This window comes from Cibotium barometz, chromosome 21 (assembly GCF_041138505.1).
Source record: "Cibotium barometz isolate CiBa-2024 chromosome 21, ASM4113850v1, whole genome shotgun sequence".
In the NCBI taxonomy this organism is placed as follows: Eukaryota; Viridiplantae; Streptophyta; class Polypodiopsida; order Cyatheales; family Cibotiaceae; genus Cibotium; species Cibotium barometz.
The window spans coordinates 33,186,395-33,204,009 of record NC_141066.1 but is presented as its reverse complement, the minus strand read 5'-3'; the positions used below and the strand labels follow the sequence as shown (position 1 = coordinate 33,204,009).

Sequence of the window (17,615 nt, the reverse complement as noted above, 5' to 3'; positions counted from 1 at the left end):
TTTCATGAATTCTAAAAAGAGTAGATAGATATGTATCTACTCGTGGGCTTGGAGGTTTATAAGACTCTCATTGCTTGCACGTTACTCTTGATTTCTAGTAGTGCGTAGACACTATAGATCACATAGGTGCTGTCTATGTGGACATAATCTTCGTTGTAAGATGTGTGAATTGTTCTAGGAAGAACAAAGGACTCAAAATTATTCTTGAAGAACGCAAGAACTTTTTTGAGAGGGGAAAGTGTAGCTATCCCTAGATTTTGTGTAATGTCAATTGAATTCTACCACATTATAGAATAATTTGCTGATAGTTGCACAAACTTGTTGCATTTAACTCCATGTGGTTTCTAACCACAAGAGATAAATATGTTTGATTAACATCTTTCATAGTTGCAAGTGGTAGTTATGGTTTAGTGTTTCCAAATAAAACTCTAGTACTGCATGTTTCCTTCATCATAGTACTTAAGGAAAATACATGCTTTGTCTTGCTTTCCTCGTCGTAGTACTTAAGGAAGTTGCAGGTGTAGATGATTGTATGGTCTGCACACACAGACACTTGTTTATAGCCTTTTTTATTGTTTTGCAAACAAAAATGCTTCGTAAGAAAGAGGGGTAAGGTTGACCAATATGGCAAAGTTCATTCCAACTAAAAGATGTGAAAACACGCTAATATCAAACATCTCTACAAACTATATGGCCTACCCACAGGTCATATAGTGATGGATAGAGATAGGAAGTTTGATAGTTGCTTTTCAAGGGAAATCTTCAAGCAGTTAGATATTATTCTAAGTATGAGTATTGCCAACCATCTAGAGTTTAATGGTCAAATCAAAAAGTCAACCAAGTTCTAGAGCATATGCTTGTGCATATACGAGTAGAAAGCAATCAAATTGAGATAAACATTCACCAACTAGATTTACTCCATTAAGGTTGAGATAAACATTCACCAACTAGATTTACTGCATTAAGGTTGAGATTCTAGTCTAGATCTTATATGGTCATAGAGCTATATAAGGAGAAGATTCAACACGTTGGTAGCCTAGCCTGGTAGCATAGTGTGATAGTGTAGTCTACAAACTTGAGTTTTTGAAGATCTCTTGAGTACATTTAGTTTTTCATGTCAGTTGGCAAAACAAGCTATCACCAGGGCAACATAGTTTGCCTTAAAGGTCTAGTCATGTCTTTACAATTATGATCACTTCCATCTGAACTAGAGAGGATTCATGGGTTTAGAAATTGGAACATAAGGCATATTGTGTTTAATTGGAAGGATAGGTCAGAGGAGGCTTGAACATTAGAACGATTAAATACATTTACCAAAAGCTTTCGCCAGTTTGTTTTCGTTGGATGAAAACTACTCTTAAAGGGGGAGTAATGTCACGTAGCTTGTAACGGTGCATGTGAGCTGAACCAGATGCAGAGCCTGAACACTAGAGTGTGAACGAGTGCATCTGGGGTCTAGGGATGAGGGCGCCCAAGTCGGAGCACTTGGGCGATCAAGGGTCTATGGCTGGGTGGTGACCAGAGCTCCTTGCCCTCTTGTGTTAAGGTGGTGGCTATGTACTATTTGTTCTAGGAATTCACAAGAATTTACTTTCTGTGCTGCCCACTCTAGCAGGGGGGTAATGTTGAACTTGCAAATGATAAATACATTATTCGTGATAGATAACGGGACAAATAGGTTGTACTCATTGGATCTTTAACCACTTGTTTTATACAAATTGAACATGTATGACAAGTGTAATGTTGCTTGCCTAGTAGACACTTATATGAAAGATGCCCAGTTGTGGCTTGCTAGGTCTGGCCACACTTCTATTTAGTAGTTTGATGAAACATGGGATGTTAGAGGATCTTCCTCGACTTATCCACCTAACATAATTTTCAAAGGAAAGCTTCAAAGTTGGCACTCGTTTCACACTGGACTTGGGAAGGTTGTGGGCGGCCAGTCGTCACATGCAAGCGCAACCCACTCTTTTAATCGTTAATGGGGGGATCAATTAAACACTCTAGGTTTTGCTGTTAGCTATTGCAGACTAATGTAAAATTTCGACAGAGGTACAGTGAACTGTGAGAGGTATGCTTTGCTTTCCTATAGATAAATGCAAAATTGCAGGTAGGTTGCTGTTGATGATGAGAAAGACAAAAAAGAAATATATCAATGGATGGTTCTCCTCTCTCTCTGTCTCTCTCTGTCTCTCTCTCTCTCTCTCTCTCACACACACACACACACACACACACACACACAGATGCCATCCGTATTTTTGATGGGTTCGAAAGGGATTTGCAAACATATAGGGGAGATACATGCCTTACGAACCTTTGTTTTTTGATAAAATTCAGTAATTATGCATTTACAACCAGATTCAACTTGTTAATTTCTGGTTCTTTTTTCTATCCCCAACTCAAGCATCAGTAAGGCCCGTCTCCGATGACAATTTGATTCGAAATGCAGCTCCTCAAGTCGAACCTGAATCCTGTTCATATGTGGGTTAGATAACCAGAACCATTGCTATGTGAGTTTAGCATCCCAGATCAGTGATTTGCCAAAGCCATCATGTGTCCGTCCGCCACAAATGGCATGTTCCACAGATACACTCGCAGAATTATACTTTGGCAGTGACTAAACCCTAAGAAGTATATGAATGGCATCCTGGGATCTTTTCAAGCATAGAACTTTCCTTGCCTTATGACCTCCTTGAGTATATTTAGCAACATGAGGTACCCATTATGCTGAGGAATACATTCTGCTCTGATTTGATGCTTTCAGGGCTTTTCAAGCCAGTTATTTATAGAGCTTACTGTAACTTTTGAAGTTTACTTGAGCAGACTGTAATGTCACTCTTGGTTTTAATCCAATTCCCAATGATGAGTCCGGTGTTGTATTCCAGAGACCAGATTCAATATAGTCTAGCCAATGCTGAACCAGAATTGGATTCACATGTATCCTTGCAGTGGTAAAGATTGTCCAAAAGCCTGGTTCCACACTTAGTCAAAGCTGCTGGAGCGGCTGTATCGCCGATTGAGATATTCCTCAATGAATTTGTTCGAGTTTGTGTAGTCCACACTCTGATCAATGCCAGCTTGAGATGATATATCATCATCTAGACCATATAGAGCCAGAGTTAAATGACCACGAATGTCGGAGTCTCCATACATGGGCATGCCATATCCTTCGTCAGTGCCCTTGCACACAGAGTCTTGTCTTAATTGTAAATCCACGAGTTCCCCTTTAAGTAGCTTCAAAATCTGTGCATATTTTGGATGTTTTAGCTTAAGCAGTTTATTTGGACTTCCCCTTAACAGCAATCAAAGGGAGACGTGAATAATGTGATTGTACTACTCACCCTACTCATACAAGGTCTTGAGTAAGGTGACTGTTGAAGGCAAAGAGAAGCAGCAATTATCATGCTTTTGAGTTGGTCTGCATTATACTCTCCCTCGAGCCTTTGATCAACTACTTGACCATAGCTTGATTCGTCTTCTAAAAGTGGCCTTGCCTGAGAGGTACATTTAATAAGTTTTCAAGGTTATGTAGCAGAAATAGCTGCAGAAAAAATAAAAAAATCTTAACCATCATGACAAGAGCTCAAAATCTTACCCACACCACTAAATTTTCCTGCCCTTGGGGTTTCACAGTTTCAATAGGATGCTTTCCAGAAATCAGTTCAAGTAGGACCACGCCAAAGGAATAAACATCTGTTTTTTCACTCACTTTCCCATACATGAAATATTCTGGAGCAAGATACCTGTGCAATACTACATTGGTTAAATCTATCTTTGCTTGTGCGCCTACGCGCGCGCGTGCGTGTGTGAGAGAGAGAGATAGAATAATGTTTGTGAAAGGCCAACCTATGAGACCAAACACACAACATGAAGGCCATGAAGGTCTTGAGCCAAATTTCTAGTCTAGTAAGAGAAAAAACCCAAAGAAAAAAAATCCTACTTATTAGTTTGTAGAGCTACAATGCCAGCAGATGTCCCAAAAAAAAAGAACTAAAAGAAATCTGGTTTTGTTTTGGGTTTTCGATTGGTTTTTTTTGCATAAATCCTCAATGAATCACAATAGACTGCCCACTTGCCTTCTTTGCAAGCTGCCTGAACCTTGGCTAATTCTGAATTCTGCTGCTTGAGTTACTTTGGGATCAATAGCTTGATTAAGAACAAGATGCTGATTAAACATGATTAAGACAGAGGAGAGAGAAGAAGAGAGAGATAGTTGGTGTAGTTTTCTTGTATTTCATATGGTACAAAAAGGTAACTTTATGTTTGTACATGGTTGAGCCCTTGGTCACCCCCACAAGGGTGACCTTTGGTCCCTACATATGCTTATACTGACTTCTATGATGAATGAACTGATGAATCACTGTTGAATAACGACTGGATGCTTATATAATATGCTGAGGTACAGGTTGGCCAGCCGATGCTACTGTCGGCCAGTTTTATAGACAAATATTCATGCATAAAATCCTATAAATGTTGCGCTTTACTTGATGCTTGCCTACACATTACTGGCCTTCAACTGGGTGCTGCCCCGCCTGCTGCTGCTAGGGTCCTTGGCTGGCTGTCGATTGCTGCCTAAGGGCTTGTATGGCTGCCGTCTGGTTTCCTAAACCCTCCATGATGACGCTTATGCTGCTGATGGTGACCATGATGCTGATGATGGTGCTGATGATGCTGATGGTACTGCTGATTTTGACGCTTCTACTACTAATGATGCTCTAAATGCTGACTTAATCAGGGATTCTACTGTTCATGTTGAGAATTAGCCATGGCACGGGCGTGCACGTGACATCCCTTGGGTGGACACTGTGTCATCCTTTCGCCCTAGACTTCTAACTTTGACCTGCTACTTCTGACGCTAACTTTGACTTTGATATTTTTTGTCTGAACACCTTCCACTTCTGATTTCCACTTCCAAGTCTTGCTAAAGAACTGAGCATATGTTCCACTGTTGTCCCATGCCTGCTATCCCTTACCCTTAACACAACGGTGGGTCACCTGCCCGAACTCATCATGCTTGTTGCTAGGCCTTTGGAACTAATCTGAGAGCTTAATGATGTATTGGCTCTGCATACATACCCTAGCTTCGCCTGTTTGCAGACCACTCCATCTGCTACCCTAGTGCATTCTTCTGATGGATCGGCGCACCTCCTTGGGATGTATTGATCCACAGCCCTAAGCTTGATTAAGAACAAGATGCTAATTAAACACGATTAAGACAAAGGAGAGAGAGAGAGAGAGAGTTGGTATCACATTTTTCATACGGTTCTTGGTCAGCCCCAAAGGGGTGACCTTTGGCCCCTACATATGCTCCTACTGACTTCTATGATGAATGAACTGATGAATGACTTGAATCACTGCTGAATAATGACTAGATGCTTATATAATATGTTGAGGTACAGGTCGGCCAACAAATGCTGCTGTCGACCAATTTTATAGACAAATATTCATGCATAAAATCCTATAAATGCTGCGCTTTACTTGGTGCTTGCCCATACATTACTGGCCTTAAGCTGGGTGCTGCCCTGCCCGTTGCTACGGTCCTTGGCTGCCTGTCGAGACTGCTGCCTAAGGGCCTATGTGGCTGCCAACTAGTTTCCTGAACCCTCCACGATGATGCTTATGGTGCTGATGGTGACCCTGATGATGATGGTACTGCTGATTCTGATGTTTCTACTGCTAATGCTGCTCTAAATGCTGACTTAATCAGGGATTCTATTGTTCATGCTTAGGATTAACCATGGCACGGGTGTGCATGTGACAACGTTGATGTTGCTAACCGTCTATTGGAAGTCTTCCCTCATCACTTCTTTCACCTCTGTAACAATTTCTCCTATCGGCCAGATGATCTTCAAATTCATGAAGCCGCCCCTTGAGTGTGGCATTTTCTTCTCGGAGTTTGTTGATTTCTTGAGCAAGTAGATGGACCAATCATTTTGTATAGTGGCCTTGGGTCTTTTGGGTGGATCTCAAACCGCCCTCAAAGGAAAGTTTCAGCATACTTGAATTGCATGTGAACCCAATCTTATAGAGGGGTGGATAAGGTACATGTTTGTTGTGTGTTGAAGATCAGTCAATCTGGTTGAGCTAGGTTTTTGTGCTATGCCGAACCAGGTCATCGATGGTATGGTGCGCTGAGGAAGCTGGAGTTTTTCAAGCTTGTTGAGTGAGGCAGCTTGAGCCCTCGCCTTTGCTCAAAGGAAGAGTGATTGCTTTATTGTCCCGACTGAGTGATTGCTAGAGGAGCTGACAGGCTACTGCTTGTCGGCGCTGAACTGGGAGATGAATTGGATGATATGTGACTGTCAGTCAACTGCCCTAAGGTTGAACCTTAACCATGAGCACTATGCTGGGAGATACATAGGGTGCCCCCTATGCCTAAACAAAGCATAATGTAAACGAAAATAGATGAAACTGTGAGTATGCCAAGAAGACATTGATGGACATGATAAGCTTGATAGCGTTGCAGTGCCATCGCAAGACCTCACTTGAGGATGTGCATGAGGGGGATCCAAACTAATGGATCACAGTAAGATACAAAATGTTCCTCTATCCTTGAGGAGAGGTGTGTGTCCAGGTTTTGTGTCGCATGGAGAGTGCCTCCTTTTTACCTTGCATGTGTTGGTCTGTGTGTCTTTGTATCTTATGCAGAAACAGTGCCACACGTTTGGTCCTCATACTCTATGACCCAACAAAGAGAGTCAAATCCCTCTCAGAGTAGTAGTGAAAGTGGCTTCTATCTCCTAGTGCAATGAGCATCAAAGGATGGAGTGCTCTTCAGTCTCGACCTCATGCATCACATATTGTGCATGTTCCCAGTTCTCAGCCCTTAGTGTGGATGTCAATGTCATGAAGCTATGCGATGACATGCGGAGAGATGGATTATTGTTTTTGGTTCCCTTTATTTGGGATGCATCGGATTATGGAACTCATGGTTATCTCATGGATTGAGGATTTCTCTTTGGATTTTTATTGGTGGCCGAAATGCCAATAACTATGTGTAGCAAAAATATACTATACCTGGAAGTGATTCTTATCTTATGTTTCACACTTGAGCGCTCCTCTCCTCCAAGGTGTGTGGTCAAAGTACCAACACGGAGTGCAAGTGGTAAGAGTAACCACACCCACCTTGGAGTATCACTGACCTTAATGGGTACCTCAAGCAAAAGCGTCACAAGGTTAGTCAGTTATTGCTATCCCAAAACTCAAGGTGCGGCCAAATGGTGTTTGACTCAAAGTCTCTAAGTCTCTAACCCAAAAGTTCTCAAACTTCTCTCTCTCATGCATAACTAAGGCTCTGTTTGTACATAGAGTACAAGCTTTTACATTGGTTGTTCCTACTGTACATCAAGCAAAATCCAAAACCAAAGCCACCTGTCACATGTGGAAGCTCTGGGAGTCTTCTTTCAGCCCTAAACATCTTGGAACATGCTGATGCAAAACGCAAGCAAAAGACAGAAGAGAGAGAGATAGCTGAGTATTCAGTATATTATAATGTACAAAAAGGTAGTACAAGTCCTACAGCCATAGGCTACACGTAGTCTATGACCCTGTCCTTGGCTGGACTGAATGATCCAAAATGATGCGGATCTTTGGGAATTACTGATGGACTGTTGGTCGGCCAGGTCCAGGACAAATCCCCATGAAATTGCTGCAGTCGACAGGTGTCGTTTCTCTTTCAAGTGCTGGCCGACAGCCTCACTTGTCCACCACCAGTTCTTCCCTACCTACAACGGCAACAAATGCTGCCAATCTGGTTCTAACCTAATTCTTTAACTTGTTGCCCTTCAGGATTAGGCCTGGGATCAGCCCTGCACAACACCACCCCACCACGATGTTCAGCCCTAGGAACAGTCCAAAAAGGGTGCCAATGATCACTAGCGCAAGCCTCTGTGTTGGGATTCAGAGCCTTGTGTGTGTGTGTCTCTGTGTGTGAACACTCCCTATGAGTGTTAGTATGTAACCCACTCTTATATAGGGTGGATAAGTATGCATTTAATGCACGTCTTTAAGGTAGATGAACCTCTAAGGCTATAAAAGCAATGTAATTGGTGAAGACTAACAACATCAATCAATCTAATCAGCATTGAGTCATGTAATATTCTCTCTCTCTCTCTTTGAGCTTTGCCACATCTCTCTCTCTCTCTCTCTCTCTCTCTCTCTCTCTCTCTACACATGCAATGAATTATCTTCCATCCACCTAAGGTCCACCTATGCAACCCTAATACCAACAATTGCTAACAGAGCATCTTTAGGGTTTATCTAGTTTCTCAGGTTTCAACCTGTTGCCCATTAGTGACATTGTTTCCCTTTGCTCCCAGTACCTGGCTATGCCACGTGGCGCCCACCTATGCCAAAGCTGGAAATTTTATTTAGAGATGAGATTAATAATTATAGGTATTTCTCAAGCATAAATTCTTTAATGTGGAAATGAATGAGAACAATACCCTGGGGGAACATCTAAGCAACATAGGCTCCATCCTTCATCAACTTGCTAGCCTCAAAGCAAATGTTGATGAAGATGATATGAAAACAATGCTTCTATCCAACATAGAAAGGGTTTCAAACCCTAACTGTACCAAGGGTGGCTTGGGAAATGTCATATGATGAAATGATAGCTGTCCTTATAGATGAAGACCGCCGCCTCACCGCACGAAAAAATTGCATTCGAGTAGAGAATGCCATGTTCACAAAGGGGAAAGGCAAAGGGAAGATATCCAGGTGCAATTTCCTGCAAGAAGCTCGGACGCGCAAAGGAACGATGCTTCAAAAGGATGGCCAAAGACACGTCAACCTTGTCCAAGAAGAAGATGAAGACGTAGTTGAAGCATCCATAGCAACAAAAGACAAAGCATTCAAAGCAATGGATACTCTTTCTCTAAACAAGGAAGATTATGATTGGGTCTTCAGAGCTCTTCCATGTGTGTGAGTTCTCTATCGAGGTAGTCCCCTAAAATATGATAAATAATACTTGTATGTATTTTGTAAGCCTTGTTTCTATAAAAGGCCACTTATCCTTACGTAGAGCCAAGGGGCTTTGTCTTTGGGTAGACTGATGTAGGCACAGTCATGTGTGGTCAAGCTTTTCTATCAAGCTTGACAAGAGCGTCTCACGTGTTGGCACACTGTGTTCTTTTGTATCATGTGTTGTAGTTTAGAGCCATGGCTATTGAAGGCCTTCTCATGCATCTCCACCTTCGCTCCGAAGGGGGTTTTGTTGGGATTCGAAGTCTCGGATGTGTGCCTATGTGTGTGAACACTCCTTATGAGTGTTAGTATGTATGTGTGTGTGAACCCACTCTTATATAGGGTGGATAAGTATGCATTTAACGTGAGTCTATGAGGCAGATCACCCTCTAAGGCTATAAGCAATGTACTTGGTGAAGACTAACAACATCACTCAATCTAATCATCATTGAGTCGTGCAATATCCTCTCTCTCTCTCTATACACATGCAATGAATATCTTCCATCCACCTTAGGTGCACCTGAGCAACCCTAATACCAATACCCTGGTGGAGAATTAAAAAGATGGTCACCCTGTGGCTGTAGTAAGTAATAGCACTTTTTCTGCAGAAACCTATGCCAAATAGCCCATGCATCCACACGTAAGGGGCTGAGATGGGTGTTTCTTTTATTCCAAATATCTTCACAACTCCACACCTGTTGCCTGTGGGTGAGTATACAAGCACGGACTATGTATGCTTCTAATGTACACAAGTTTGTAGAATGGCCACTTCAAGGCTTTAGGCAAGTTTCATCTCCTTGTGTATAAGCCATAAGTGAAAGAACGGATAAACTTTGTCATTGACAAAATGATTATGGACAGAATTGAGAGAAAAAGTTGAAGGGAGGGTGAAGACGTTGCAAAAAGTTGGTACATACCCAAATGTGCCAACAACATCATTGCAAGTAATATGGGTTGAAGTTGTTGAAGCCCATTTTGAGAGACCAAAGTCTGTTAACTGTCCATGAAAGGAAGTACAACTTAGACTAGGTCCTACCATTGAAGTAAGCTGTATGTGTTGTTTAGGTACGCAATGGCAAGTGCAAACCAAACATTGATGCATTGGCAAGCGCAAAACGAAACTTATGAGAAATGGGACAAACCTGTGGTGCTAGATCTGATAGAAGAAGAATATTTGAGGACTTCACGTCTCTGTGTATAACAGGTCGTACACAACCATGCAAGTACTCCAAAGCCTCTGCCACTCCAACAGCAACTTTGTACCGTATGTTCCAAGGAAGCGCAGCCTTGCCCTTTCCTGCCATGGAATGGACAAAACCCACATTATCCCAAAATTACAGAGAGCTATTTCACAAAAGCATGCCCTGCAGTGACGGCCATGCCACCAACAAGAAGAAATTCTTAAATTCTGGAACTATATACCTCGGGTCATGACCCCAGGCCCAGTAAGCAATGTCACAAAATTGTGGGAATGAGAGCCTGTGTGAAGCGTACCATGATGTAGTTTCTGTTCAAGGTTGCCTTCAGATGCAAAATTATAGACTAACAAGTAGCGTTGATGATCATCGATACAATATCCAAGCAGCTGAACAACATGGCAATGATGCAGACCACTCACAATTTCAATTTCTGTGAGAAACACTTGCTCAGAGTCTGATGCAGGTGATGCATTTAAGCATTTCACTGCCACAATACGACCATCTAAAAGAATCCCTCTGTAAACTTGGCTGCAGCCGCCTTTTCCTACTATATTATCTGAGATAAAATTATGTTACTATGTGAGGGACTAGTTTGGTGTGAGAACGGTGGAAATACAATCAAGAAAAAGTGCAAAGCCAACTTTCTGAGATAAAGACTTCTTACCCTTGGAAAAATAATCTGTAGCTGTTTGCAACTCTGCAAATTGGAACACCACACAAGATTTGTTTTTGCAGACCAGAGAGCATCTTTGTAGTATTGTTGCTTCAACTCTCTCAGTTGAAGTGTTGATACTAACTATTGAAGAAAATATCTCCTCTTCTGTCACCACCTTTTGATCACCTTCTTCACTAGAAACTTTCTCAGTACTGTCGTCATTCTGATTCATAGAAGAGAACGAAAAATTCTTGTCTACAGGGCCTGAGTGCTGTTCCAGGAGTTGTTTTGGCCTGTCTGGCAGTTGTAAAGCCCATTCTACCACAGACATTCTGCGAGCTCTTGAATGAGGGTTCTCCAATTTGGTCATAGAAATTGACCGATGCAGCAAGGGCCAGCCAGGGGGAGTGGTACTGCTAGTGCACTTGTCTTTTGATCTTCTTTGTGCTTCACTGTACATTTGGCTGTTGCCTTCCTTTGTAAACTGTTGTGATCTAATACATGGGGAAGAGGCTTCAAGGAAAACTTTCTTCCCCAGTTTAGCAGATTCTCGAGAGACAAGTCTACATTCTGAAAGAGCGCTGTGCTGGACTGGTATCTCCTGGACTGAGCAGTCTTTATTTGGTCCAGTTAAGGTGGAAGAGCTTTGGACACAATCTCGGCCAGGTTGAGTCGAGCTTTCAAATTTACTCCAATCATTTCTAACTAGCATTCGGTGTTTTTCTCTCAGTGCACCTGAAGCAGACAATGAGCTCAACTTTTCAAGCTCTAGACTACATGGTCGTAAACCTTGTACCTGAGGTGGAACAAACTTGTAAGGATGGAGAACATGAAGTGGTGAATCCAGGGATCTGTTGGGTGAAGACCAGTTACAATAAGTTTTGTCAAAGTTACCACGACCACGTGCCTTGTGCTTTTCTGACATGTTTTCCCTTTGCTTCTCTGTTTTTTGTCCTGTTGCCTTGCCTCTCATAGTTTGTTGAGATGTTGCGTTCAGCACTTCCAAACTATCACCTGCCTTAAGGTCCAACCAAATGAACATTCAGTGTGACAAGTTGAGGCCTTACGGCTCACAAGCAATGCAACCTCCATCATTGTATGTAACTTGAAAATTTTAACATGCATAGGGATGCTGAACTGCCGGCATGAACATAAACATAGTATCAAATTCATGACACGGCAAAAAGACTGGGTCACTGGCCTGCTTGCCTCTGAAGGCCATCCTGAGTAGGCTGTGTAGGGGCTACCATGAATTTATAGCTCACGTAGCAAACAGATCCTTGTCTACTAAGTTAGGGGTGCTGATAGGCGGGGCATGATGTAGAGTCACATGACTCTCTCTCTCTCTCTCTCTCTCTCTCTCTCTCTCTCTCTCACACACACACACACACACAAACTAAGGCAATCAAAGGCCCTTCAGATCCTTGTGGGCAGGTTTCCTGAAGGATAGTACACAGATGGAGATGAGGAGGGAAACTTAGATGATCAACTATGTGAAGCTGTGCCAATGATTGATTGGGACCTAGTATTTGTGAGAGTTTCATGGCAAAGTTATCATGCAGTATCATACCAAATTCATTTCTACTAGTTTAGTAGGATGTCTGCTTGAATATTTTCCGTCGCTAGACCATGCATTTAGCTCAAATTTGGCACGGTCATTATGTGATTTCATGGGTCTCATAGGTATTTTTTCTAGATGTATCTCTCTCTCTCCATATATATATATATCTATTTAGAGAGGGCTTTGGACCCTGATCCTGGATCATGGAGTACCTAGATCAGAGGTGCCTTGGACTTTTCCTACTAGAGCTCAGCCGACACAGAGAGTCACTACTCAGAGATCCTCACCCCAACAGCCCTCTCAGCTTACCATCACCAGTTTTTTCCAGCCTAGAAGGGTGCATAGGGAGGCACCAAAGCCCATCACAGTGGATACGGGAGCCTATAACACAGTACCCCCTCGCAGAAGGCCCATGGGAGTCACATCAGATTGGGCACGCACACTCCAGAGAGCTAGACACCCTCGTCCCGTCGGACACCGACCACCCCCAGCTCATCAGCCCGAATTCAGGAGATCTTGGCGCGCCATCAAGCAGCCTCATCCTCACAGCAGACTATTGACATCTCTAGCCTTGTATCACCCATGATGGACATCTGGATGGGCCCTTCCCCGGCATATACAGGGTTGATTGACTGTTTTTATTCAGCTCTCCCATATTCCATCATTTTTTGTACCCTATACCCAGCATAGTAGGATCTAGATTTTTCATCTTGTATAATTTCATCGTCTGAGATTTTAGCTTTCGGTTTTCAGTTTTAGTTTACTGTTGCTTTTTCTTATTTCATCCATGACGAGATTTTGTGGACGCTATGTACACATCGTTTTGGTCTCATAGACCCTTGGGTCTTTTGAAGATGTTAATATAACTCTCTCTCTCTCTCTCACACACACACACACACACATTCATACTGCTGGTGTACTGGTTTTTCCATTATATAGGATGAAGTCTCTCTCACACACACACGCATACACAAAGGAGTGGTGCCACAGCAATTTATGCATCAATGGGTCAAATCCTATTCCGTGCACTTTGGTGCTATCATTTGGGGTCCAGTGGTTTGATTGAAATGAAACGACGACTCTCTCTCATGCACATTCGTTTTTCTACACATCAAATTAAACACTACTTTTGCAACTATGACATTAAAGCTATGCAGAAATCTTACCCAATCTTGTCAAGGCGCCTCCTTTTTCATAAACCACTCGTCCATGCTGGATGACAAGAACTGAGCAGGTGAATGGCAGTCGCTTGGAACAATACTTCGCCAAGGAAAAAGAGGAGCTGCATCAAATGAAACAAGTGGTTCTCTATTCAGTCAAATGGCAAAAGCTGTGGGAAGGATACTTGAAGTTGTGGAATCATTAAGGATTACAAACTAGCTTGTAAGGGTATGAAGAAGCCCACTCATTTATCAGTAGTTGTGTGCCGGTGGTACCCAATATCAACCTGATAGCATTGCAACGTTTAACTTCCTCAATCAGTGCTTTCCTTAACGAGGTCCCACTAGTTACTTTAAGTTGCAAGTCTATCTGAAGCAAAGACCAGATTTTTGTCTTAGTACCCATACAGCAACAAGCATGGGAATCGAGGGAGCATGCCAGCACAGGCAAGGTCTAAGAGTACAGAAATAAGATTTTTTCACTTCAACCATCATTATGAAATTCTTGTGACAAAATACATTGCCACAATTTGCAGCTGGGCACAGAGTAGAGCATTGACTCACTTGTTTGATGCTGCAAAAACCATCATAAACTCCAATGACTGAATCGAATATACCGTCCACCTCTTTATTTGTAGCATTTGTCTTGTTTCTCACTGTGTGTGCAAAGAAACATACCATCAGTCATTCTTTCCGTTGTGTCTGAGGGGCTTCTTATTTCCTTTTTGCTTCTGAGAGATTATATAATATGTCCTTATAGACAATGCCGTGCCAAGCGGTTATAAGTAACAAGGTTCAAGACCGAGCCTAGTTAAGCACCTTCATCACTGCACTACCTACATACCTGTGGACAAGGAGTAACGTCGTCATGCAGAATAATCAGATACTCCTAAGATTCATCATAAGGTCCTCCTTCAGATCATGTATCTGAAGATTTATGCAGGGAGCCTTGTACAATGTTAAGAGAATCATCTTCTTGCAAGGCTCCGAGGGCCTTTCATCCAGCGAATGGAGGGTTGCTAGACTATCCAAGTTGAGAATTTAGAGATGATTCTACCATAAAGACTCTTTTAGATGTTAGTTTGAAATTCCCCTACCATGATGATTTCTCCTTTCATGTTCAACCATAAGAACAATTTGGAAGAATCTTCTGATGCAGAAAAGGTTGTTGATTTGACAGTATGAATCATGCTTGCAAATAGCAGTTTCTTTTTTCATGCATGTACACACATTCGAAGTTAGCGTTTACATGTTGATGAACCTCATGGGACGGTGTGTTCAGACCAGAATTATGCATGCTAAACTTAATTAGGGTTGCTAAGATTTGGCATAATGTGAAATAGGTAAGCTTTGCACCTTCTTGTTTCTTGATTTCTTCTCAAGGCTCACGGCAATATTGGTGAAGGTATGATCAATGCATGACAAAGAACGTATACATGTTTCAAGCACTGCTCCAAAAAGCTTCAAACGTCCTGTTTCTATGGTATCCTCAGTCATTAAAACTTATTTGAGATAACAGGAGTGTTCAAACATGTGGAGTTTTTTAATTTTGGCAAAAAATGTGTTAAGAAAGGGTTTTTTGATTTATGAAGGGATATAATTATATACAAAAGGGGACTTGTAATCTTGCATGGTGTTATAGAAACTATTACACATATATAAGGGGTTATTTAATTGCAAAAGGGCATAATTCTATACAAAACGGTAACTTTATTAATTTTGCATCATGTTACAGAAAATATACATATATAAAGGGGTTTTTTAAATTAAAAGGGTATAATGATATACAAAAGGGGATTTGGGATTTCACATTAGCCTAAAATTTGCTGAAGGTAGGTTTTAAAAACCTTAAAATCCATGGAAAAGGGGAATTGGCTAAGTTTGCAGGAAGCATAGAAGACATGGATGTTGACAGAAACACATTAATGAGATTGAGGAAAAGGATGTGGTTGAAGGTGTGTTATGTTGATCACAAGGAAGAAGTGCTCTACTTGAAGGAGAGACTGTTAATGCACGTGACACACACACACACACACACACACACACACACACACACACAGGAAAGGAGCTGCATTTCATCAATGCCACCGTGAGAGCATGCATTTTATGAGAGAGAGAGAGAGAGAGAGAGAGAGAGAGAGAGAGAGAGAGTCCCGTGATGAAATGAAGCAGCAGGTGGAAAAGCTTGCCTGGTGGTGCAGGAGATTGCTGCAGCCCAACGTGAAGGGCGACCACCTGGTCCCCAGGGTTCGTGAACTTGGCCAGCGTCCATGTGAGAAGCTCCCTGCTGCTCACGCTCAATTTCACCCCCACCACCACCACATCTCTTCCTCTGCCTCTGCTGCTCTTCACCTCCTTGCTGCACGCTTCCTTCTTCCTTCCCTGCCCGGCAGCAGCTCCCGCCTCCGAAATCATATCGCCCATCAATCAATCTCCCCCCAACAGCCTGGTAGTGCAGCTATGGCGATGATGATGCTGATCCATGCTGCATTCTGGCCGTGCACACAGTGCCAGCTTGCTGGAATCGATTCACGGAACGGCCTGCAGAAACTAGAAGCTTTTTTATCAACAGGTCTGGCTATGGCGATGAGGGAAGCTTCAACTCTCTCTCTCTCTCTCTCTCTCTCTCTCTCTCTCTCTCTCTCTTCCCACAAACAGAGCTATCTTGATGCAAGAACCTTTGCTAGACAATTCATCGCTCGTGGTAAAGAAGCTAACCATGCCCTTCTTGAGGCGAAATTTTCCTAGAGGCGTGTGTCTTTTGCTTCACTGTGGTGCTGATGCAGTTACTCGCTTGTTTCATGGAAGCTTTGGGCGCAATCCTCAATGGCGAAATGTGACTAGAATTGTATACAAATCTGTGTGCGTGTGTGTGTGTGAGAGAGAGAGAGAGAGAGGGTGGGTGTGTGTGTGTGTGAGAGAGAGAGAGAGCGAGCTATTAACGTCGGTAGATAGAGAGAGAGAGAGAGAGAGAGAGAGAGAGCGAGCGTGTGTGTGTGTGTGTGTGTGTGAGAGAAAGAGAGAGAGAGCGGGGGCTTTCGATTGCACTAAAGCAGATTCTTTAGTGTCCACAAAGAGGAACAAGACATAAAAAAAACCACACGATGAGATAGCTTTCTAGACTGGCTCCATCGCTAGCTGCATGTTTCTGCTTTTTCAAAGTTAGAACTGCTTTTTGAATTGCCACAATTGGGCACAATTAAAATAAGGAGGATTCAATCAATGCATTCATGAAGATTTTACTGTGCGCTCTACAAATTGGTGCAAGATAATGAGTGCTAGTTAGCATCTTATATAACACTCTGTGTCTGTCTGTCTCACCCTCCCTCCCTCTCCCTCTCTCCCTCTCTCTCTCTCTCTCTCTCTCACACACACACACACGCACACACACACACACAGGGTTGCGTGAGGCATCATACTAGGAAGTGCAGGTGGGTGGTTGGTTTGCATCCAGAAGCTTTGCTTGCCTACATTGCATTGAGGTGTGAGACTTCACGGGGAATCAAAAAGCTTGTCAAACATGGTGGTTGATTGTGGGTGGAACAGATCAAAGAAAGCGTTTTCTTTTTAGTACAGACAGTGAGCGTTTTCCTGCTTGTAAATTCAAGATTGGGAGAGCCAATTACGTTAATTGGGGGAAAAATTAAGGCAAATGGAAAAAATTAAGGGGATTAAGTATATAATATCCATAGAAACCTTTTATGAATAAAGACAGGATTTCCATCAATTTTGTGAGAAATGGGCAGTTGGCAAACGTTCCATGCTTTTTCCATGAAGCTCCTAGATTAAATTAGTTTCTAATTTTTAACTGTTTGCCTACACGAGGGGTAAGTCACAAGTATGATTGTGGGTGGTTAGGCAACTGAATCAGCTGGGACAATCCATCCATGTACTAATCCCAATCATGGTTATGCCATCGAGAACTAAAAGGATAATTAAAATGGAAACCTTTGTTCAATGCCCATATGGAGACATGTGCGTCCTGCTGGTGGCATACATCTTTCTTTACCAAAATACTCTCTCTTTTTCAAGGTCCCATGACTCTATATTTAAATTTTAGAGAGCTCAAAAAAATT

The 17,615-nt window shown here is 42.4% G+C and overlaps 1 protein-coding gene across 5 annotated transcripts; it reads right to left on the bottom strand.

Annotated features, from left to right (window-relative positions):
- Nucleotides 1-2,255: 2,255 nt before the first annotated feature.
- Nucleotides 2,256-16,783, bottom strand: LOC147627100 (protein kinase STUNTED-like). Of its 5 annotated transcripts, none has more exons than XM_086815676.1 (12): nt 16,258-16,783; nt 15,729-16,080; nt 14,104-14,195; nt 13,785-13,909; nt 13,546-13,661; nt 10,828-11,832; nt 10,459-10,719; nt 10,107-10,261; nt 9,882-9,961; nt 3,596-3,743; nt 3,342-3,494; nt 2,256-3,243 (listed from the first exon to the last, which is right to left on the bottom strand). In XM_086815676.1, exons 2-12 carry the CDS (start codon nt 15,961-15,963, stop codon nt 2,983-2,985), a joined length of 2,631 nt encoding a protein of 876 aa, XP_086671802.1. In that variant the 5' UTR covers nt 15,964-16,080; nt 16,258-16,783; the 3' UTR covers nt 2,256-2,982. The 5 variants fall into 5 exon arrangements, 4 of the variants coding, with proteins under 4 accessions (XP_086671802.1, XP_086671800.1, XP_086671803.1 ...); XM_086815674.1 differs by having other exon boundaries at nt 15,729-16,089; nt 16,258-16,443; XR_015268444.1 differs by lacking the exon at nt 3,596-3,743 and having other exon boundaries at nt 16,258-16,782.
- Nucleotides 16,784-17,615: the final 832 nt, after the last annotated feature.

Excerpts from the sequence above, each read along its gene's own strand:
- LOC147627100 (XM_086815676.1), bottom strand. The coding sequence starts at position 15,963 with ATGGGCGATATGATTTCGGAGGCGGGAGCTGCTGCCGGGCAGGGAAGG. Across the intron at positions 9,962-10,106 it reads TATCAGATCTAGCACCACAG|TTAACAGACTTTGGTCTCTC; the intron begins GTTTGTCCCATT and ends TTTCATGGACAG. Across the intron at positions 3,244-3,341 it reads CAAGACCTTGTATGAGTAGG|ATTTTGAAGCTACTTAAAGG; the intron begins GTGAGTAGTACA and ends AAATATGCACAG.